Source organism: Herpailurus yagouaroundi, unplaced genomic scaffold (genome assembly GCF_014898765.1).
Source record: "Herpailurus yagouaroundi ecotype Mexico unplaced genomic scaffold, PumYag 162551, whole genome shotgun sequence".
NCBI classification, from domain to species: Eukaryota; Metazoa; Chordata; class Mammalia; order Carnivora; family Felidae; genus Herpailurus; species Herpailurus yagouaroundi.
The window spans coordinates 1-23,029 of record NW_024423272.1 but is presented as its reverse complement, the minus strand read 5'-3'; the positions used below and the strand labels follow the sequence as shown (position 1 = coordinate 23,029).

At 50.5% G+C, this 23,029-nt stretch overlaps 2 protein-coding genes across 7 annotated transcripts; one reads left to right on the top strand and one right to left on the bottom strand.

Moving 5' to 3' along the window:
• The first annotated feature begins 1,630 nt into the window (after positions 1-1,630).
• On the top strand, positions 1,631-19,996 carry LOC121026831 (E3 ubiquitin-protein transferase RMND5B). Of its 6 annotated transcripts, none has more exons than XM_040469637.1 (10): positions 1,631-1,712; positions 1,886-2,004; positions 7,367-7,517; positions 15,367-15,788; positions 16,300-16,400; positions 16,582-16,748; positions 17,652-17,817; positions 19,010-19,112; positions 19,214-19,368; positions 19,455-19,996. In XM_040469637.1, exons 3-10 carry the CDS (start codon positions 7,379-7,381, stop codon positions 19,516-19,518), a joined length of 1,317 nt encoding a protein of 438 aa, XP_040325571.1. In that variant the 5' UTR covers positions 1,631-1,712; positions 1,886-2,004; positions 7,367-7,378; the 3' UTR covers positions 19,519-19,996. The 6 variants fall into 6 exon arrangements, with proteins under 6 accessions (XP_040325571.1, XP_040325572.1, XP_040325570.1 ...); XM_040469638.1 differs by lacking the exon at positions 1,631-1,712 and having other exon boundaries at positions 1,719-2,004; positions 15,367-15,512; positions 15,648-15,788; XM_040469636.1 differs by lacking the exon at positions 1,631-1,712 and adding an exon at positions 3,183-3,422 and having other exon boundaries at positions 1,719-2,004.
• Positions 19,997-20,776: 780 nt separating this feature from the next.
• Positions 20,777-21,881, bottom strand: LOC121026832 (H/ACA ribonucleoprotein complex subunit 2). Its single transcript, XM_040469641.1, has 2 exons — positions 21,737-21,881; positions 20,777-21,129 (listed from the first exon to the last, which is right to left on the bottom strand). Exons 1-2 carry the CDS (start codon positions 21,836-21,838, stop codon positions 21,004-21,006), a joined length of 228 nt encoding a protein of 75 aa, XP_040325575.1. The 5' UTR covers positions 21,839-21,881; the 3' UTR covers positions 20,777-21,003.
• Positions 21,882-23,029: the final 1,148 nt, after the last annotated feature.

Genomic DNA, 23,029 nt, shown 5'->3' with positions numbered 1-23,029 from the left:
CTTCAGCCCAGCCCGTGGCCCCAGGCAGGGTTGACCGAACTCTCCGCCCCCGCGGCCCCCCAGTTGGCCAGGACCACCCAGACTTAAGGTGCACAGACAAGGCTCTCCAGGATGCTCCGACGACGCTCCCGCGGGGGACTGTGGACTGCCCTCTTCCCTGTGTGTGTCATAAGGTTTTGGAGCTGCCTTTCCTCCTTCAGGAGTAGAGGATATTGGCTACCTCGGAGTATTTTTGAGCACTTACTGTGTCCCAAGAACGTGGTGTTGAGGATACAGCAGTGATGAGTCTAGAGTCCTTACTCCAAAGGACCTTTTATCCTAAAGGGTATGTGTTAGGGGCCGGAAGACAGAATAAACGAATAAACACACAAGACAATTTCAAGTCAAATGCTATCAAGAAAACACAACTGGGGCGCCTGGGTGGCGCAGTCGGTTAAGCGTCCGACTTCAACCAGGTCACGATCTCGCGGTCCGGGAGTTCCAGCCCCGCGTCAGGCTCTGGGCTGATGGCTCAGAGCCTGGAGCCTGTTTCCGATTCTGTGTCTCCCTCTCTCTCTGCCCCTCCCCCGTTCATGCTCTGTCTCTCTCTGTCCCAAAAATAAATAAACGTTGAAAAAAAAATTAAAAAAAAAAAAAAAACACAACTGGATTGTGCAAACGCTATACCGAAAACAAGATTGCGCAAGAGCATTTGGGGGTGGGTGGAGGTGGAAAGGAGGCCTGGAGGGTTGGAGGGGAGGTTGCTCTGGAATGAGACTAGCCCCAAAAGGGAGCAGGAAATCACGGAAACAAGAGATAAGAGTCTTTTTTCTTGGGCTGTTTCTAGTCCAAATCCCTGAGGCCTGCGGAGGAAATGGGGGGCTTCTCTGCCCCTCCCCTGTGTAGGAAGGGGGTCTGGGGAGTATCGTGAATTCCGTCCTGGCCTAGGTCGCCTCTCCCTTCCTAACCCTTACCCTTCCTCCTTAGGGCCATTTTGCAACCCCCATCTGTTCCTCACCCCACTCCCCGCCCCTCAAGGGGGGCGTTCTCAGAGGGCAGCCAGACAGGGGCTGGGACCCCCGCCACCAGCAGAATCCTTCTGTTGAATACCCAGTGGGTATATCAAGTACAAGCTTAGGGGACCAGCGAGGCTGGGCAGAAAAAAGAAAATTTAAACATCGCTTGATGTTTCATAAAGAGCACCAAGGAACTACATCAGGAAAGTTTAACTCCTGCACCCCTAACATGCACTATGCTGTTCGGTATTGTCCTCCCTTTGAAGGAAGGCGAAAGGCAAGGAGCCCGGGAGGCACAGTTGTTCTGGGATTGGGGCTTCCGAGAGCCGAGTTGGGCCGCTGCGACCCGGGTGGAGAAGTCGGGCCGACCAGGCACACGCAAGCCCCGCCGGGGGGGCAAGCGGTCGGCACGATTCCTTTCTGCCGACTGGGAGGGTCGCAGCTCTGCAGGCGGTTGCGGACGCCGGGTGAAGCCCAGAGGCGACCGCCGGACGGGTGGAGGCGCGGCTTCCGGCGGCAAGGCACCTCCTGCGGGCGACTCCACTCTTGGAGTGCGGGAGGGGAAAGCCCGGTGCTCCGGCCCAAAGCTGGGCTCCAGGGACGGCCACCCCTCCGCGAGGCCGCGAGTGGGCGGGTCCGGCCCAACCCAGCAACCGCCGAGACTTCCGGTTCCGATGACAGAGGCGCCGGAAGCCAGGGCTCCGGCTGTGGGAAGAGGTGAGAACCGGCTGGCTTCCGGGCGGTGAGGTGCGGGCCCAGGTCAAGGGGCGCCGGGCCGGCCAACGGGGGCGCGGGGGACGGGAGCTCCGCCGCGCTCCCAGGCTCTGGGCCTTCTCCGCAGCCCCTCAGGCGCCCGCCCCAGCCTGCCTGTTGGCTTGTTTTCTCCCCAGTCGTCGGCCCGGAGCAGCTGGAGTCCCACGGACTCACAGGACCCTGGAGGAGCCGCCTCTGCCAGGGGAGTCCCTCGAACTGAGAGGACCCGTTCTAGTGCGACCCGGCCGGGTCTGAGGTAACCCGAGGGGGCCAGACGGGGCTTTCAATCAGGGTCTTCTGAAGGATGAGTAGGAGTGTGCCAGTCATTTGCACGTTAATGCAGGCGAAATTCCTAGTAGGAGTTACAGCTTAGGAGTTGCAAATGGTGGGCTTTGTCCTCCAGTTTTGGCTGATGACGAAAGATTTGAAACTTCAACTAGGGATGTATAATGAAGAGAAGGAACGGGGTGATAAGATAGGGTGTCTGGAGTGGGGGTGGAACAGAAGGGTCAACATTAGATACTGTGATGTAGGAGAGCACCTCTGAAGAGACGATGTTGACATTGGACCCTGACAAGGAGCCAGTCATGGGAAGATTTGGGGGAAGAGTGTATCAGGCAGAGGGAACAGCCAGTCACAGGCCCTGAGACAGAAATAAACTCATTGTAGTCAAGGACAGAAAGGAGGCTGGTATGGTTGGAGTATGGGCAGTGAAGGGGAGAGTGGTAGCTGAGCAAGGAGGGATGGTTGGAAGTCAGCTCACATAGAGCCTCGTGGGCCATAAAAAGGAGGTGGGAGGCACCTGGCTGGCTCAGAGGAGCATGTGACTCTTGATCTCAGGGTGGTGAATTTGAGCTCCGTGTTGGGTGTAGAGGTTACTAAAAGAAATAAATAAACTAAAAAAAAGGAGGGGATTTTATTCTGAGTACAGTAGGGATCTGTTGGGTTTTAAGCAGAGGACTGGTGGGCAGGGTGGAGACTGGATAGAAGTGAGGGGTGCAGAAGTGTAAGAGTTGGGTCAATGGAAGCTGTCCTGTCCTAGGCATTTTTTTTTTAATGTTTGTTTTTTTTTATTTTTGAGAGAGAGAGCGAGTGAGCGGGGGAGGTGCAGAAAGAGGGGGTACAGAGGATCTGAAGCAGGCTCTGCGATGTCAGCACAGAGTGAGATGCGGGGCTCGAACCCACAAACTGTGAGATCATGACCTGAACCAAAGTCAGACGCTCAACCCCGGTGCCCCAAGGCTGTCCAGTTCTGTGTCAAATGGCAAAGGGGACCTTTCTGTGTTTTGCATAAGCTTCCCTTCTTCCCTTTTGCCTCAGAAGGGGGCCCTTCTGTTTCAGGATGCTGAAGATTGACTGGGGACAAAACCCATGCATGCCTTAGTGGGGATTTTAATACTTTATTCATGTGTCTTCCTGTCCACCCCCCTGCAGGTTCAAGCTCAGGTCCCCTAGCCCAACGGTTAGGAGATGGATGCGCCATTTAATCAGCAAGAATTCACTGAACAGCCACTGTGGACCAGGCCCTGGGCTGGGTGCTGAGGGGAGAAAGAGGACAAGATTGGCCTCCAGCCCTGAGCAGCTCACAGTCTAGTAGGAGACCTGTAAAGAGGCAGTTACTGTGCCACAGTGCTGAGGACTCAGAGGAGTGTGGAATGGGTGTCTTCCACAGAGGTTTGCGAACCAGAAGGAGACACCAGGGGGGATTTCGTCGAGGGCCTTGTGGGGAGCTGGTGATTAAACTGCTTCTTGCAGCCTCCATACAGAGGAGTGCACAGGGCACTCTGGACACAGGAGTAGCTTGTGCAAAGGAAGCGAATGTGTAACTACACACGGCTTGTGCGTCAAGCCAGGCAGTGTTGAGTCAAGGGGTGACAGGGTCTGATGTGTTGTTTGAAGGGATCGTCCTAGTGGATCGTTTCTGTACATGTGAGACCTTGGGGAGGAGGGCTGGAAATGGACATGAAATTCCACTGGATTCATCATGAAGCTTGTCAAAGACAAACTCACACTCATCCATCCTAGTGCCTGGTGAACATGACCGACTGTGGTTGAGGCAGAGTGGCTCACCGTGGACACACTGAATTAGCCTCCTGGGCTTTTGGGTAGAATACTTGCATGCAGTTCTGTTTTCCTGGCTTATTTATTTTATTTTAGATTTTACTGAGTTCATCAGACTCCTCACTTCGTTATACATTTAACTGGTTCAGGCAGGACCTCTATCTCTTTTGTATTTATTTATGTATTCCCTTTTATCCCCTTTCCTTCCTTCTCCCCCCAACCTCCGCCCACAGGAAACCACCCTGCTATGTTTAGTGTAAATCCTTTTATTTGCCTGTGTCCTTGGTTGTACGCATAGATTTAAAAAAAAAAAAAATTTTTTTAATGTTTATTTGTTTTTGAGAAAGACAGAGACAGAATGTGAGTGGGTTAGGGGCGGAGAGAGAGGGAGACACAATCTGAAGCAGGCTCCAGGCTCTGAGCTGTCAGCACAGAGCCTGACATGGGGCTTGAACTCACAAGCTGTGAGATCATGACCTGAGCCGAAGTCAGACGCTCAATGCTCAACCGACTCCGCCACCCAGGCGTCCCCATAGATTTTTAATTTACATAAATGGTATTCTGCCTAGAGTTCCTTGTTTCTTTTTTCCCCTTCAGGGCTGTGTCTTTGGGATTTTATTGATGATCCTGTGAGTATCTCTGAGGTGGCTTCTAAATGCTAACCAGGTTTCCATAGATGCATCTCCCGTATTTTACTTCCTTGACTTATCAGCGCCTCCCCCCTCCAATGCCTCTCATCGTGGCTCCTAGATTGTCTTCCACTTCCTGCCACAACACACAGTGCTGGGGTGAAAATCCTTGTACCCAACTCCTCCCTCAGCTTTTTGATACAATTTCGAGAGGTTGACTTGGGCTTCCCTTAGATAATCCTGGCCTCGGTTGGTGTCCCACAGGGTTAGACTTGTTTGACCTTGGTGAGGTCCTGACCTTTCTTGAGCTATATTTGTTTTTGGTAGATTGTGATCCTAGTTGGTTCCCCAACTCTTGGCAAACATTCTTTTGTGGTGCCATCTTTCCTAGTTGATCATCTCACAGGCTGTGTGGTTGGTTTTCTGTTGCTTGGTGTCATTAATCATTGCTGTGCACTCATTCCAGCCACAGATACTGGCTGCTTCCCTCTCCTGGTGAGATGGCGGCCTGTTTAAGCTGGTTTAAGTGTGATGTGAAGTGCTTCAGAGAAGGGCTCTGGAGCCAGACTGCCTGGCTTCACTTACCAGGTCCTCCCCTTTCTTAGCTTCATGACCTTGGGCAAGTTATTTAATCTTCTGTCATCTGTAAAATGGATCTAATAACTAGACCTACTTCATGGTGTTTTGATAAGAATTAAATCCGGGGCGCCTGGGTGGCTCAATTGCTTAAGTGTCTGACCCTTGATTTTGGCTCAGGTTATGATCTCATGGTTGTGAGATTGAGCCCTGTGTTGGGTTCTGGCTAACAGTGCAGAGGCTGCTTAGCATTCTCTCTCTCTGCCCCTGCCCCCCCTCAAAATAAATAAATAAACATAAAAAAAAAAAAAAAACTAGGGGCGCCTGGGTGGCGCAGTCGGTTAAGCGTCCGACTTCAGCCAGGTCACGATCTCGCGGTCCGTGAGTTCGAGCCCTGCATCGGGCTCTGGGCTGATGGCTCAGAGCCTGGAGCCTGTTTCCGATTCTGTGTCTCCCTCTCTCTCTGCCCCTCCCCCGTTCATGCTCTGTCTCTCTCTGTCCCAAAAATAAATAAGCGTTGAAAAAAAAAATTAAAAAAAAAAACAAACACTAAATTAGTTAATGCACGCAAAGTCGCTAGAACAGTGCCTGGCACATGTTAAGCCCCTATGAAACATTATTAGTAGGAGTAATAATAATTATTACTATTTCAGACAGGAGTCCCTGGTATATTTTGCCCATATGGCTCATATTCAGTTGTAGGGTATTTGCCCAGGGGGCATGAGGAGGGAGGCATGACCTCTGTACATCACAATTATGATTACAAATTCTAGTGTGATGACATCAGCCATAAGGATAGAAGGCAAAACCACATCTCTAGGCCCTGGTTGCCATTTCCCCATCACTCATCCCTTGTCTGCGAAGGAGGGGGCTACAGGCTGGGCCAAGATGATGAGGCCAGGGCTGGCACTGCTGGTGTGAATGGGGAGTCTCGTGAAACCGGGAGCATCCCGACGGTCCCCTCAGCCATGGGATTCTTGTGTGTTACTCTGGACCCTTCTTTGAGAGAATGGACAGCTGGCTAGATTTGAACATTCAAGAGAGCCCTTTCCTTTCAAATCCATTGGATGGAACGATAGGGAGGGAACTCTGTCACTGACATTTTGAGGACTATCCATGTGGTCAGCATCAAAAGCTGCTCTGGAATAGAGGGGAGTTGTGGGCCCAGGGTGGAAGGGACTGAGGAAGACACCTTGGTGGTGGTATAAGAAAAGTCAGCTTTCTTTTAATGGTATAATGAGAAGGGAGGGAAGAAGATGAGAGATGTTCTAGTCCAATGGGGGAGGCAGGCCCTCAAATACCCAGTTTACTCAAATATCTCACATTATCTGGTGATCCAAACTGAAATTCAAGGGGGCCATGTGGGAGTTGCGGGAGCCGAGCAGCAGTAAGCTAGGGATGGCTGCTGGAGGAGGTGATCTCTGAGCTGCCTCAGAAAGGATGAGCCAGCTTCTCAAGCAGTGACGACTGAGGGCTAATAGCATGCCCGGGAGCAGAAGCAGCATGGAGCCTGGAGGGAGCAAGGGTTCAGGCTGGCTGGACACAGGCTGCCTGTCTGTGGGTGAGCAGCAAGGGCTGCTGAATATGCTTTGCTGAGGCAAAGCTCATCAGGCCCAAGTGGTGGACAGTTGTTCTTTAGGCTGCATTTTCAGTTATCAGCCATTCGAGGACTGCCTTTGTGGCTTCTATCACTGTGGTATGTGGAAAACCAAGTCCACTAGCCAAAGAGAAGGCACTTATGATGAATATATAAAAATACATGAAATATGAAAATAGGCAGCCTCTGTATGTATTTCTACTAGATAGTATTGTCTGCTGAAGGCTCTGGGAGTCCTGCTCTTTCTTCTGATTAAAAAGAGATGAACAAAGGGGCACCTGGGTGGCTCAGTCAGTTGAGTGGCTGACTTTGGCTTCAGGCCATGATCTTGCAGTCCGTGGGTTTGAGCCCCACGTCGGGGTCTATGCTGACAGCTCAGAGCCTGGAGCCTGTTGGGGATTCTGTGTGTGTGTGTGTGTGTGTGTGTGTGTGTGTGTGTGTGTGTGTCTCAAAAGTAAATAAACATTAAAATTTAAAAGAAAAAAGAGATGAACAAGGATTATAGAATGAAAAGAGTTGAAAACAGTAATTTTGTCACCATGATTCAGAAAACCTGTCCTTATGCTTGCCTGGACCCCCCCACAGGGCCCCCTGGCTGGAGTGATGGGCGCTGTGGACTCCTATTTGAAGCTGGGAATTTCTGAGCATTGATAAATGACATGGGTGTGGCGAGGGGGATCTGGGAGCCCTCCCTACCACGCCCCCCCCCCCCAGCCCAGGTGGGGCCTGATGCAGCAGACCCCTTCCGCCCACAGGCAGAGGCCACCATGGAGCAGTGTGCGAGTGTGGAGAGAGAGGTGGACAAGGTCCTGCAGAAGTTTCTGACCTACGGGCAGCACTGTGAGCAGAGCCTGGAGGAGCTGTTACACTACGTGGGCCAGCTGCGGGCTGAGCTGGCCAATGCAGGTGGGTGTCCCCCGTGAGAGCCCCATGTCTGCCTCCGGGGGGGAGCCTAGGAGACCCCAGGGGTGCTTGGTGACAGGCTTCTAGAAGGATGATGGTTTGTGGACGTCAGTACATGGATCCCTAGGCCTCCTTGAAGGATAATGGAAGTCATTCTGAGCTATTTCAAAAGTCCCAACAGAAGTTACTAATTTAGGGGTGCCTGGGTGGCTCAGTCAGTTAAGTGTCCAAATCTTGATTTCGGCTCAGGTCATGATCTCAGGGTCATGCGATCAGGCCATGTGTGGGGCTCCGTGCTGGGCGCAGAGCCTGCTTGATTCTCTCTGTCACTCTCTACCTCCCCCACTTGCTTTCTTCTTTCAAAAAAAAGACATTTTGGGGTAGTTTCAAATTCACAGAAAAGTTCCAGGAATAGTATAAAGAACTCATATATACTCTTCATCCAAATTTACAAACTGTGGATATGATTGCCAGATTTGCTTTATCACTTCTCTTGCATACTCTTACTTTTTCACCATTTGAAAGTAAGTTGCAGATCTCAAACCACTTGGCCCCTAAACTTTCAGTGTGTATTTCCTAAGGTCAAGGGTATTCTTTTACATAAGTACAGTGTAATTATTAAAATCAATAAGTTAAATATTAATACAATGTGATGGCCTAATGAATTCAGCTCATACTTTGATTTTATCATTGTCCGATGGTTTTCATAAAACCTTTTAATTTTATTCCCCATTCCAGGATCATGCACTACATTGTTTCCCATGTCTCATCTTTGTTTTTTCTTTTTTAATTTTATGTTTTAATTTTATTAAATTTATTTATAAATTTATTTATAAATTTATTAAAATTTATTAATTAAATTTTAATTTAATGTTATTTATTTTTGAGAGAGAGAGAGAGAGGGAGACAAAGCACAAGTGGGGGAGGGGCAGAGAGAGAGGGAGATATAGAATCCGAAGCAGGCTCCAGGCCCTGAGCTGTCAGCACAGAGCCCGACAGGGGGCTTGAACCCACAAACCATGCAATCCATGACCTGAGCCGAAGTTGGACACTTATCCGACTGAGCCACCCAGGCACCCCATAATCTTTGGTTTTTTAAACCTGGGACATTTCTTTTACTTGGTCTTTGTCTTTCAGGACATTTGACATTTTTGAAGAATTAAGGCTAGGGGCACCTTGATGGCTCAGTCGGTTAAGTTGTCTGTCCGACTTCGGCTCAGGTCATCATCTCGTGGTTCATGGGTTCAAGCCCCCCAACGGGCTCTGTACTGATAGCTCAGAGACTGGTGCCTGCTTCAGATTCTGTGTCTCCCTCTCTCTCTGCCCCTGCCCTGCTCTTGCTCTGTTTCTCTCTGTCTCTCAAAAATACTAAATGTTACAAAAATTTTTTTGAAACACTAAGGCTAATGGTCTTGCAGAATATCTCTTGGTTTGGACTTGTCTGCTGTTTCCTCCTCAGTCAGATTTTACATCTTGGGTAGCAGTACTTTAGAAGCAGTATGGTTCTCAGTGCATCATATCTGGAGGTACAAGGTGTCAGCTTGTTCCATGATTGGTGATGTGAACTTTGATTACTTGGTTAAGAAGGGTCCACCTGGGGCGCCTGGGTGGCGCAGTCGGTTAAGCATCCGACTTCAGCCAGGTCACGATCTCGCGGTCCGTGAGTTCGAGCCCCGCGTCGGGCTCTGGGCTGATGGCTCAGAGCCTGGAGCCTGTTTCCGATTCTGTGTCTCCCTCTCTCTCTGCCCCTCCCCCGTTCATGCTCTGTCTCTCTCTGTCCCAAAAATAAATAAACGTTGAAAATAAATAAATAAATAAATAAATAAATAAAATAAAAATACAGTACACAATGCCTGACATACAAAATATGTGTCAATTGACTGTTTATGTTATTGATAAGGCTTCCAGTTAACAGTAAGCTATTTGTAGTTAAGTTTTGGGGGAATCAAAAGTTAGGGCTGCCTGGCTGGTTCAGGGGATAGAGCATGCGACTGTTGATCTTGGAGTCATGACTTTGAGCCCCACATTGGGCACAGAGATTAATTAAAAATTTTTTTAAAAAATGGGCTAAATGGGCAAGGGGCATTAAGGAGGACACTTGTTGGAATGAGCACTGGGTGTTATATGTAAGTGGTGAATCACTAAATTCTATTCCTGGGGGAAAAAAAAAGAGATGGGTCACCTGGGTGGCTCAGTTGGTTGAGTGTCTGACTTCTGTTTGGGTCATGCTCTTGTGATTTGTAAGTTTGAGCCCCACATTGGGCTGGCTGCTATCAGTCCAGAGCCCACTTCAGATCCTCTGTCCCCCTCTGTCTGCCCACCCCCCACCTCAAAAATAAACACTAAGAAAAAGAAAAACTAAAAAAAAAAAAAAAAAAAAGTTAAAGCTATAAACCTTCAAATAAACTTTTTAAAAGGGGGGTGGGTGCCTGGGTGGCTCAGTCAGTTAAGCATCTGATTCTTGATCTTGGTTCAGGTCATGATCTCACAGTTTGTGAGTTTGAGCCCCACATTTGGCTCTGCGCTTATGGTGAGGAGCCTGCTTGGGATTCTCTCTCTCTCTCTCTCTCTCTCTCTCTCTCTCTCCTCCTCCTCCCCCTCCCCTGTCTCCCACTTGTGCACTCTGTCTCTCTAAAATACAAAATTAAATGGGGCTCCTGGGTGGCTCAGTCAGTTGAGCGTCCACCTTCGGCTCAGGGCATGATCTTGCGGTCCATGAGTTCAAGCCCTTCATCAGGCTCTGTGCTGACAGCTTAGAGCCTGGGGCCTGATTCAGATTCTGTGTCTCCCTCTCTCTCTGCCCCTCCCCTGCTTGTGCTCTTTCTCTGTCTCAAAAATAAACATTAAAAACATTTTTTTAATAAAAAATTAAAAACAAATATTATACACAGATTTTTGACTGCATGGGGTCAGCGCCTTTAAGTCCTGTGTTGCTCAAGAGTCCACTGTATTCATTGGCATTCAGCTTTCCTTTTTCCCTTACTTACTTACTTACTTATTTATTTGTTTGTTTGTTTGTTTATTTATTTATTTATTTATTTATTAGCTCACACCTCATAGATTCTTATTTTATTCGATGGGCTATAATCCATTACTGTTACTATTTATTTTGATGCTTAAATTGTCTTAGATTTGACCAGAGGTCACCCAATTCCTATGTCCTTTTTTTTTTAATTGAGCTGTAGTTTAAGTTTCATTCTTTTTTTTTTTTTTTAAACATTTTTTGTTTATTTTTTGAGAGAGAGACAGAGTGTGAACAGGGAGGAGCAGAGAGAGAAGGAGACACAGAATTCGAAGCAGGCTCCAGGCTCTGAGGTGTCAGCACAGAGCCTGACATGGGGCTCGAACTCAAAAAACATGACATGACCTGAGCCAAAGTCAGACGCTTAACTGAGCCACTCAGGTGCCCCTTAAGTTTCATTCTTTTAAAGTGTGCAATTCAGTGGTTGTTAGTGTATTTACATGGCTGTACCATCACTACCACTATCTAATTTCAGAATTTTCATCACCCCAAAAACGAATCCTACCCACCAACAATCACTCCATTTCTCCCCTTCTTTCACATCCTGCAGCCACTTACCTACTTTGTCTCCATGGATTACCTATCCAAGATACTTCGTACAAATGCATTCCTACAGTATGTGGCCTTTATGTCTGGCTTCTTTCACTTAGCATAATGTTTTCAAGGCTCAGACACGTTACAGTATTAATCAGTACTTGCATTTTTTTTTCTATGCTGGGTCATGTGGCAACTCTCTGTTAACTTTTTGAGGAACTGGCAGACTGTTTTCCAAAGGTAGCTGCAACATTTTGCCTTCCCACCAGCAATGTATGTGGGTTCCAATTTCCTCCTATCTTCATCAATACTTACTTTTACCTGTTTTTTTTGATTATGGCCATCCTAGTGAGTATGAAGTGATATCTTACTGTGGTTTTGCTTTGCATTTCCCTACTGACTCATGATGCTGAGCATCTTTTCATGTGCTTCTTGAACATTTATCTTCATTAGAGAAATGTCTACTTAATTGTTTCCCATTTTTAAATTGGCTCTCTTTATTGTTGAGTTGTACAAGTTCTTTATATATTCTTAAAACAATTTTTTTTATGTTTTTATTTTATTTTTGAGAGAGACAGAGTGTGAGTGGGGGGAGGGGCAGAGAGAGAAGCAGACACAGAATCCGAAGCAGGCTCCAGGCTCTGAGCTGTCAGTAGAGAGCCTGATGTGGGGCTCGAACTCACAAATGGTGAGCCGAAGTCGGACACCCAACTGACTGAGCCATCCAGGCGCCCCTATATGTTAATAGTAGACTCTTAGTGGATATATGTGTGTGTGTGTGTGTGTGTGTGTGTGTGTGTGTGTGTGTGTGTACACACACACACACACACACACATATATATATATTTAAGTTTATTCATTTATTTTGAAAGAGAGTGGGGGAGAGGGGCAGAGAGAAAGGGGGAGAGAGAATCCCAAGCAGGCCCCACACAGTCATTGCAGAGCCCAACGCAGGGCTCAATCTCATGAACCATGAAATCATGACCTGAGCCTAAATCGAGAGTCTAAAGCTTAACTGACTGAGGGGTGCTTGGGTGGCTCAGTTGGTTGAGCGCCCAGCTTTGGCTCAGGTCATGATCTTGTGGTTAACGAGTTCGAGCCCCACGTTGGGCTCTGTACTGACAGCTCAGAGCCTGGAGCCTGCTTTGGATTCTGTGTCTCCCTCTCTCTCTGCACACCTGCACACCGCCTTCCGCCCCCCCCTCCCCCAATTGCACTCTGTCTCTGTCTCTCTCAAAAATAAACATAAAAAAAATTTAAAGCTTAACTGACTGAGCCACCCAGGCACCTGTCATGTCTTTTCACTTTTTTGATAGTATCCTTTGAAGCATAAAATTTTTTTTATGTTTATTTACTTTTGAGAGAGACAGAGACAGAGGGGGAGGGGCAGAGAGAGAGGGAGGCAAAATACAAAGCAGGCTGCAGGCTCTGAGCTGTCAGCACAGCCCAATGCAGGGCTCGAACCCATGAACTGTGAGGTCATGACCTGAGCCAAAGTCAGACACTTAACTGACTGAGCCACCCAGGTGCCTTGAAGCATAAAATTTAAAAAAAAAATTTTTTTGTTAATGTTTTTATTTTTGACAGAGAGACAGAGCATGAGTAGGGGAGGGGCAGAGAGAGAGGGAGACAGAATCTGAAGCAGGCTCCAGGCTCTGAGCTGTCAGCACAGAGCCTGACACGGGGCTAGAACTCCTGAACCATGAGATCATGACCTGAGCTGAAGTCTGATGCTTTACCGACTAAGCCACCCAGGCACCCCCGAAGCATAAAATTTTTAATATTGACAAAGTCTAGTTTATTTTTTCTTGGGCTACACAATAAGATAGTTCCTGGAATCAGTAATTTCTTTCTACAAGGAGACTGGTTCTTTTGGTGGAAAATGGTAGTTGGAAAGCAAGATCTGGGTTGTTACTGAGGGGTTGTATCTGTTTTTTTAGCAGACAGATATTTGTATGTTGCAGGCCATGGGTTTGTGCGGATACCTCTGATTTCAATCCAATATCCAGGGTTCTTCCTAGGCTTCCCCCATCCATAGCCAAATCTCTTTTCTGCATCCGTGAGAAGCCTGACTCCGAACAACATCAATAAATTTCTCATCTGCTTGATTTCTGTGGTACATAGAAAGTATTTTCAGAGTTGCTACACTAGTAGCACTGAGAAAAACAAATGTATAGAGTTTGTTTTCTTTTTATCTTTTTTTTTTTTTTTAAAGAAAGCATGCACATGGAAAAAGACTAAGGTCAGAAAAGCTTACAGTGAAAAGTGAGTCTCCCTTTCACCCTTGATTCCCAGTGTCTGTGTGCTTCTCTCCCAAGTCAAGCCCTGTCCCTGGTTTCTCAGGTGCCCTTCTAGACAGCATCTGGGTGCCCATATAGGTGGCATGTGTGTCTATTCCCCCTCTTTTTTTTTTTTTTCCAAACGCAAAAAGGGTAGAATAAAGTACATGCTTTCCTGTACCTTGCTTTCCTAGTTTGTTTTGGGGAATGTTCTGTATTAGTACATAGAATTCTACCTCATCCTTGTACCTTTTGGCTTCCCATTCCATCATATGGTTGTGCCATGCTATAACAAATGCCCTTGACTTTGATGGCATGTTAACTGTGTGCAGTAGAATGGTTTCCTTCTGTGGGTCTGAAACTCTTGTACACTGTGCTGTTGGTTAACAGATGGTGATGGCTGCCGTAGCGTCTTTACACGGAGACTGTGTTTTCTCAGATGGGGATTTGTCAGGGCTCGTAGTTGTCCGTGGGTCCTTGGGCAGGGAAGATTTGGGGATTTCAGGTTAAAAGGCTTTGGTTTTGGGGCACCTTGCTGGCTCAGTTGGTAGAGCATGTGACTCTCGATCTTGGGATCGTGAGTTCAAGCCCCACGTTGGGCCTAGAGCTTACTTTAAAAAAACACAAAAAGGGTTTGGTTTCCTGAAAGCTGTTGCTTTGTCCTAACAGGAATGTGGCCAGGGAATGTGCAGAGTGTGGCCCTCTGTGACCTGAATGGAGCAGAATATGAGAGATGAGTGGCAAGCTGGGGTTGGGGCAGGTGGCACTGATGTCAGAGTGGAATGCAGTCCTGCCCCATCTCCCCAGCATAGGAGGGTGGCCCATCCACTGCCTCCTGTCTGTATTTGTCAGGATACATTCAGTTACAGGTGACAACCCTGGGGGTGCTGGGGTGGCTCAGTGGGTTGAGGGTCCGACTCTTGACTTTGGCTCAGGTCATGATCTCACGGTTTGTGAGTTTGAGCTACTCATCGGGCAGTGTGGAGCTTGCTTGGGATTTCATCCCCTCTCTCTCTGTCCCTCCCCTGCTCACACACACACTGTCTCTCTCAAAAACAAACAGAAACCAAAAACAAGTGACAGAAACTCAGCTCAGACCAGCTTAAACCAACAGGCGGGGGTCGGGAAGACTGGATTTATGGACTTGGGTCACTGAAATGTCCAGGCTCAGCTGCGTCCAGGTGCTCACGTGATCCGCTCAGTGTATGCTGGCTTCATACTTGGAGCACTGCTCCTCTGAGGTAGTCACAGTGCTCCAGAAGCTCCAGTTCCCATCGTGATTGTTCAGCATCTTAGCAGAATGCATCTATCTTCCAGGGCGTCTGGTCTTGGAGTTGAGACACTCCCCGACCTTCTTGGGTCTTGTTTCTTTCCCTGACCCAAGGTGCTGCTGCCTAAAGAAGGCGCATCGATGCTGGGCTGGAGGAGGGGTCTGAAAACCATTGCAGGCCTGGGGGCGTGAGCCAGAAATATCCTTGAGCTTCCCTGGCAGTATCCTCTGGGTTGATAAAAGGCACGAACACAGGGATAGTGCCTTGTTGTTCAAAGCCTTCTCACATGTGGTATCTTACACAAGACCATAAAGAGCCCTCAGGTGTGGTGGTGGTTTTACATCTGTCATTGTTGTCGCCTGGCAAGCTCCTGCCTCAGCTTCCTCAGCTACAGGACGGGATATTCATAGTGCCCACTGCAGAGCACGGTGGTGAGGATTAAATGAGCTAAAATTAAGGGCTTACCCACAGGAAGTCCCAAATCATCTACATTTCACAGCAGCGTACAGGGCTGGCATTGTCACACCATTTTACAGGTGAGGAAATGAACCGAGAGATGAACCCACTTGGCCCACTTGACCAGCTCCAAGGCATGCAGTTACAAAGTGGCAGGACGTGGGACAGAAGCTGAGATCTTTACTCGGGAGTTCAGGGCTTCCTCCCGGGCCTCCAGGCTGGTGTTTAGAGGAAGCAGGGACAAGGTGTGCTCCTCTGTGTCCTGCCTCACTGCCGGTATTTCCCTGCAGCCCTCCAGGGGACCCCTCTCTCTGCCACCCTCTCCCTGGTGATGTCCCAGTGCTGCCGGAAGATCAAAGACACTGTGCAGAAACTGGCTTCGGACCACAAGGACATTCACAGCAGCGTCTCTCGAGTGGGCAAAGCCATCGACAGGGTGAGCCTGCGGGCATCCCTGGGCTGGGGGTGGGGATGCCCTGGAGCTAGTGTGTCGGGCTCGGTGGGAGGTGGGAAAGTGAGCGTGAGCAGCACGGATGCTGAGTCACCGAGCCCTGTCTCTTGTCCTCGTCAGAACTTTGACTCTGAGATCTGTGGTGTCGTCTCCGACGCAGTGTGGGACTCACGGGAGAAGCAGCAGCAGATCCTACAGATGGCCATCGTGGAGCACCTGTACCAGCAGGGCATGCTCAGTGTTGCCGAGGAGCTGTGTCAGGTAACGGCCTGGCCTGGACGGTGCTGGCACCTGCCCGTTCTGCTCCCGCTTGATAGTTGTCTTTATGTCAGGTTCCTGTTATTCTTTACAGAAGTTCGTTTTAGAAAGGAAATCATTTCCCCTGCCTAAATAGAAGGTAGCTCTAAACATATATATGATGGAAAGTGAAGTCATGAAGTCAGAACTTCTAGCTAGAGCTGGTTGCCTGCCAGTGTTCTGAGTTGAGGCCCAATAGCCCTTTCTTAAATAGACAGGTTAGTGAAACGACAAAGTAGCACTTGTTAGGTGTTAAAAACACACAAACAGTAAAAGGATGCTTTCCCTAATGTAATCAAGAGGCCTGAAGAGGAACAATGCTCTCACCATGCTATTCCACGCAGGTCTCAGACCCTGGGGCTGGGGCGGGTGTGTAGTCTGCGCCCTGGGAGGCCAGCATGTAACGCTCAGCCTTATAGAACTGAAATGTTCTGAACTGAATGTCCAGCGATGGGACTGCGCTCTCCCCCCACAGGAATCCACCCTGAATGTGGACTTGGACTTTAAGCAACCCTTCCTGGAGCTGAATCGAATCCTGGAAGCTCTGCACGAACAAGACCTAGGGCCGGCGTTGGAGTAAGTTAGTCCTTAGATGGGCCAGAGGGGCACAGGGCATGTCTGTGGTCTCCGTGTCACCCAGTGTACTTGACATGACTCCAGCCCTGTGTCATGGGCCTCACTTAGGCTTTTGAAGCCCACCTCAGTCCCAGCTCTCCCAGGACCCCTCTCGTACCCCACCGGCTCCCTTTTTTCCCAGGTGGGCCATCTCCCACAGGCAGCGCCTGCTCGAGCTCAACAGTTCCCTGGAGTTCAAGCTGCACCGACTGCACTTCATCCGGCTCCTGGCAAGCGGCCCCGAGAAGCAGCTAGAGGCCCTCAGCTATGCCCGGCACTTTCAGCCATTTGCACGGCTGCACCAGCGAGGTACGCGCTCAGGGTGCCAGGGGGGTGCTGCTGGACCCCGGCAGGTGTCAGCATGGGTCAGGCTGTTGGGCTGCTGGTCCCTGCCCCACCTGAGGGGCTGCATGTAACCAGGATGCCGTTCCCCAGCGTGAGAACTCTGACCGCTCCCTCACTGTCTCCGAGGTGAACTCCGAACTCAAGGCTCTTCCTCTGCATCTACCTCTGCCATCATCTCAGACCACTCTGGTCCCTGACACCTGCTCTGTGCCACACCCACACTCAGCAGGGCGGGTCTGTGTGTGCCCGGGACACGCACGCCCTCATGCTGCCTGGCCTCAATATAGGCCTCCCACCTAGGAGAATCCCACTCCTTCCCGGCACGTCCTCCACAGCTTTCTTCATGAACCTTCTGTCACACCAGCGTTTCCACACCTTAGTCATTTGAGCCTCACTTTCCAGATGTTCCCTGCTAGTAACCATCCCTACCATTGGTCCCTTTTTTCTTTAGCTCTGTTTCTATCTACTTATCACCTCACATTTTATTTGTGAAATTATGAAAACCAGGCACTGTTAATAAATCTAGATACCACCTGGAAGTTTTTTTAACAGGGAGAGTAGCTAGTGTTGGGGTAAGAGAAACGTGAGGGAGACTCCCTCTTCATCGTGCACTTGAAAGGATGGGCAGCGAAGTCACACTCTCCTGATTGCCTTGCGAGGATGCTTCTTTGCCCCACACATGAAGAGACTCCGCCTCCACATGGGACTTTAGGGAAAACTGGTTTTGCCCGAGGGCATCTCATCGCCCCCTCAGCCTGTTCAGGGCCCTGGGCACTGCGGGGCTCAGTCTGCTCTCCAGCCCGTGCACCCAGATCTGTGCCCTGCTCCCCAGCCCGTGCACCAACCTGTGCCCTGCTCACCTTGTAGAAATCCAGGTGATGATGGGCAGTCTGGTGTACCTGCGGCTGGGCTTGGAGAAGTCGCCCTACTGCCACCTTCTGGACAACAGCCACTGGGCAGAGATCTGCGAGACCTTTACCCGGGATGCCTGTTCCCTGCTGGGGCTCTCGGTGGAGTCACCCCTCAGCGTCAGGTACAGGCAGCCCTGTGGGGGCAGCGCCAGCGGGAGGGTTTCCAGGGAAACAGTTTGCCGAGGCCAGTCATGTGCCAGGGATGGTGCTTGGTTCTCTCAAACCTAAACTGGCTCTTTCAGTCATTCCTCCAGGTAGGAGTTACCTGTTCTTACAGGTGGAGAAGCTGAGATCAGGAAGAGTTGTGGCCTGATGTCACTGCAAGGTCAGGGGCAGGGTCAACGTTCCCCTTCTGTAAGGTCTTTGGAATGAGGTCTCTGTCTTGCCTGCACCTCACCCCTGAATTATCACAAGACCCCCTGCAGCCTGTCCTCTCAACCTCATATCTCAAACCACGTCCCTTCAGGGAGATTTCAAAGTGGCTGAGTAACATGTATTGAGACTTTTCCCTTGGAAGACTCCTTTACAGTAATGTTCTCATGACTCCCCAAGGTCGTGAGTTGCAGGTGGATATCCTCATTTTACAGATGAGGAAACACACAGGCTCGACGCACAAATGAACTTGCTCAGGGCGTCACAGACCCCAGAACCCCAGGCTGTACCACAACGGATAGCGTCACGGTGCCATTTTATTTAGACTGGTTGTGGAGTCTCCTACCCCTCCCCTCCCCTCCCCAGGGTGAAGGATTCACGTTATAGAACAGTGTTTCCCAGCAGGGACACCAGTGGCACTTCAGGATGGTTCTGTAGTGCACGATTTCCCTGAGCATCATAGGTATTTAGCACCCGAGGCGCCAGCCAGTCGACTCCCCACCCCTGCCTGAGTCACTGTGAGATCTGAGTCTTCCCCCCGTTTCCAAGTGATGACAACCATGTAGACAACCAGTCAGAGGTGCATTATGACAACAGAGCAGGGGAGACAGGCAGGCTGGGGCCCCTGCAAACCGATCACTGTCCCTAACACAGCAATGACATTCCAGTAGTTGGACGAGCAGGGATCTGCCCCCTAGATCTTCCTTTTGTCTCTCCCATAGGTTCACAAACTCAGGGGTGCGTTAGAATGATCCTAGAGTTGGACACACATTAACCACACGTGGCACTTTATGAGCGACCGGCGCGATTTTCAAGGACCAATCTGACCATGTGCCACTTTAGAACCCTGTCCCAGGACACAAGCCAACAACAGTGTGCTGGTGCCTTTGTCCGCTGGGTCCTTGGTCTGGGCCACTGCAGCCCCTGCTCTTTGTTCCACAGCTTTGCCTCTGGCTGTGTGGCGCTGCCGGTGCTGATGAACATCAAGGCTGTGATTGAGCAGCGGCAGTGCACGGGGGTCTGGAGTCACAAGGATGAGTTACCGGTGAGGCCTGGCGGGGGGGAGGTGTGGGCTGGTGGCAGCACCAGGAAGGGCAGCCGTGGCCAGAAGTGGGGCTCACCCCTCCGTGGTGCCCCCACCCCCAGATCGAGATCGAACTGGGCATGAAGTGCTGGTACCACTCGGTGTTTGCCTGCCCCATCCTACGGCAGCAGACGTCAGATTCCAACCCTCCCATCAAGCTCATCTGCGGCCACGTGATCTCTCGAGATGCGCTCAACAAGCTCATTAACGGTGGAAAGTAAGTTCCCCGGGTTCTACTCCACCTCCCTTTCGCTCTCCTGCTGGCCAGCCCCTGAGACACTCTTTGTTCTCCTCCCTTTGCAGGCTCAAGTGTCCCTACTGTCCCATGGAGCAGAACCCAGCTGACGGGAAACGCATCATATTCTGATACCCGCCTGGGAGGAACTTTGCAAAAGGGCTTTTCACCCTTGAGCCTTGGTCTTGTCTACGCGGGGGTAGCTGCTGTCTGTGGATTGTGGTTCACTTCAGCGCAAATGGCCGAGTGCCACTCCAGGCAGAGGCCAAGAAGGGAGATGAACCAGTTTGTGCCAGGCAGCTGGCTCCTTGGCCATGAAGGTAGGCAGACACTGGCCTCTGCACTCCTGCCGTTTCCCTATCTGTATCTGCCACTGACTTAGTCACAGCCAACAGAGAGGCAGAGGACTTGGCAGGCAACACGGACATCTTCCCAGTCCTGGCATCCTGCCCTCAGCCGGGTTGCTGATGGCTACACCCATGCTGTATCTGCTGCTCCAGTGGTACAGCCTCACAACTGTATGTATCCACTTCCCACTGTAAATAGTCAGGTTTGAACTGAATGCCGTGGTTTTATAACTGAGCAAATATATTCACAGGCCTTCTCCTTACTTCACCGACAAGGAATCACTGCACGCCCAATGTACCCAGAGAGAACCCACTTTGCATCCCTGACTGGGTGAAAGGGCCCGGTGATGTCAGACCCCAGGCAAGATGCTTTTACACAAACATGTATAAAGTCTTTTCCTCTCCTTACTAGGAAGCAGTGCGAGGGGAGTTAGGAAGACAAACTGAGTTGACTTACGGGGCTCACAGCTTATAAAGGAGAGAGCTCAGAATTTAAACCAGATCCGACCCTCAGTCTCAAGCTCTTTTCAGTTTACCCCAGGGCACATGGAGCTTGGTCGCTGTGTGTACCCATGGAGCCCTGTGCTGGGCCTTAGAGAGCAGGAAGGCACCCTAAGTCTGAAATGTCTGAAGGGACTGGGTTACCGGGGTCATTGTGCCAAGTAGGAACGGTGGCCCAGGGTTTTGTTTCTAGCTTCATACCCCTCTTTCACATTTGCTGTGCCACGTGGGTAAATGGTTTCCATAAATTTCCCAGTGGCATTTCAGGCTCGTAGGGGCAGGGAAAGGAAGAAAGGAATGGGGGTGTGCCCAGCGCAGGGGCTGCAGGCTCTGGGCATGGGGTTGGCTGCAGTGGCCTCATCCTGAGGCCACCTACCATGGCCATGGGAGGGCCCAGACTCAGCCTGGGTCTGGCAGCAGCCTGGGACACCCTGTAAGTCCTTCGGGTTGTCTGCCAAGAATGGCTGCTTCTACTCCCTCCTGCCCACCACCTCCTTGGCCCAGCAGCACCTGCCGCTGAAAAAAAACACCCACAGACTCACCACCTTTTAGTCTTAGCATTTACTTCCCCCACACTATACCCTCGGAGTGGTCTTCACCAATGCTCAACGGAACATTCCGGCTATGCCTTCACAAAAGAGCCGGCGGAGCTGCCCGGGAAGAAGACATGCTGCAGGGGACCAGGGCGATGCACAGACACAGGCCGCAGGAGGACAACCAGCTGGCCCACTGCCAGACCAACCACTTCCGGAGCAAGTGTCCGAGTCCTTCACATGGGTGGGGGCAGGGCCTGCACCTCCTCCAGGCACTCGTCATAAGCCTCCTGGTACTCCTCATGGGGCTTGACCATGATCACGCAGGTGGGGCGCTTGGAGCCTGCGGCTGCCCCCAGGTCCTGTGGAGCAGGGGAAAAAAGGTTGCAAGACCCATGACCTGCTGGCCTCATCCAGCCCACAGACAAGTGCCGTGCGGTCTGCATGACACCATCATTTCAACTCTGCCAACTTTCGAGTCAGGTCCAGCAACACTGGGCCTACACTGCCACAGAGCAAGCACAAATGGGCTCCGGCCCAGCAGAGGCTATCTCCTTAGGCCGGACCTGTGTTCTGGTCCCTGCCAACCTCCTCTCTGGGCCACGGCCCCTGTATAAGGATAAGGCCAGCTGCACAAGCCCCTTGAATGCCCACTCCTCCCCAAGCACAGCAGCCGCCTAACGGGACTAACACAAGCACTGCATCTTGGTCGACAGCACATCCACACACACCTCCTTTTCCATTCCCATGGTCCACGAGGGCAAGGATTCCCAGCTCACAAGAAGGAAAGTGAAGTGCAAAGCGTCAACGTGCAGTCCCTCAACCGGGAGCCGGTAGCGCCAAGGATCCATTCCAGTCTGCCTCCAGAGCCTGTGTTCTTTCCCACTGTGGCCTGCTCCCACAGACCTGATCACACACCCGCTGTTCCAATGCTGACCAAGACTGGGGCGGGGGTCGTGTGCTCCTTACCGTCTTGGAGGGGATATAGACGTAGGGCAAATTCCGGTCCTCGCACATAACTGGGAGATGGCAGTATACCTCAATGGGCAATGTGTCTCCTGCCAAAACCATGATCCTGAAATGAGAGAAACCCTCATCTCTAACTTGCTCAGTCCCGCTTTCAGTCAAAAGTACCTCTGTCCAGAGACCAGTAAGATGGACCTTGCTCTCAAGGACCCCAGTTATTAATGTGGATCTCCCACCTCCTGAAAGTACATGCAAATTTGTGTTTGATGATCACCTTCCTCTGGGGAGGTGATCCCTAGTTCTCGGCAAATTAAGTAAATGCCACGAAGTGTGACAAGTGGGATCCCACTGGGACAGGTGAGGTATGGTAGTGACCCCAAAGAGTAAGCTTAGTTCTTGAAGAGTCAAGAAAGGAATCAGGATGGGGAGCCTGGGTGGCTGGCTCAGTTGGTTAAATGTCTTGACTTGATTTCAGCTCAGATCACGATCTCACTGTTTGTGAGTTTGAGCCCCATGTCAGGCTCTATGCTGGCGCAGAGCCTGCTTGGGATTCTCTCTCCCTCTCTGCCCCTGCCCTATCCACGTTCTCTCTCAAACAACTAAACAAACTGAAAAAAAAAAAAAAAAAAAAAAGGAATCAGGAGGGGACAATGGATCAGAAAGCTGGCACCTTCTTAGGGGTCAGGCAGTCCATGGAGGGGCTGGGTACAGGGAAAGCATTTAAGACTGAGAATCAGAATGGCACCACATACCCAGGAGCTGGCTGGCAGGGGCCTGGGATGGGCCTTTGGAATCTAGGATAGGGTAGACGAGAAGGCTAGAGAGATTAGTAGGGGCCATATCCAAAGGCCTTGAATGCTGGGCTGAGAAGCATTCGCTCAGTCCCAAGAGTGACCAGAACTAATGAAGGCTTGCCAGAGAACCCTCAGGTAGGATACCTCTCTGGCAAGACGTCAGGCCTCTGGGGCAAGGAAGAGTGTTTCTCTAGGGAGTGACAGGCAAACATAAGGGAAGAGCTCTTGGTTCAAAGTACTGGGCCTGCCCTCCTCTAGTTTTTCTTTGGTCTTCTGGGCTCTCCTCTGCACACCTCTTCCTTTGAGTGGCCTTTAAGTGCTGGGGCTCCTCACAGCCTGATCCTTGGCTGCCCTCTCAGTACCTTCTCCCTGGGTGACCCCAGGCACTGCCATGGCCTCACTGCCATGTGCATACAACTCCCAAATCTGTTCTCTCCTGCCTGGCCTCTCCCTTCCAAGCTCCAAATCTATACAGCCACCTGCCAACTTGACAGTTCTGCTG

Excerpts from the sequence above, each read along its gene's own strand:
- LOC121026831 (XM_040469637.1), top strand. The coding sequence starts at position 7,379 with ATGGAGCAGTGTGCGAGTGTGGAGAGAGAGGTGGACAAGGTCCTGCAG. Across the intron at positions 17,818-19,009 it reads GAGTCACCCCTCAGCGTCAG|CTTTGCCTCTGGCTGTGTGG; the intron begins GTACAGGCAGCC and ends TTTGTTCCACAG. Across the intron at positions 19,369-19,454 it reads AAGCTCATTAACGGTGGAAA|GCTCAAGTGTCCCTACTGTC; the intron begins GTAAGTTCCCCG and ends CTCCCTTTGCAG.
- LOC121026832 (XM_040469641.1), bottom strand. The coding sequence starts at position 21,838 with ATGGTTTTGGCAGGAGACACATTGCCCATTGAGGTATACTGCCATCTC. Across the intron at positions 21,130-21,736 it reads TCTATATCCCCTCCAAGACG|GACCTGGGGGCAGCCGCAGG; the intron begins GTAAGGAGCACA and ends CCTGCTCCACAG.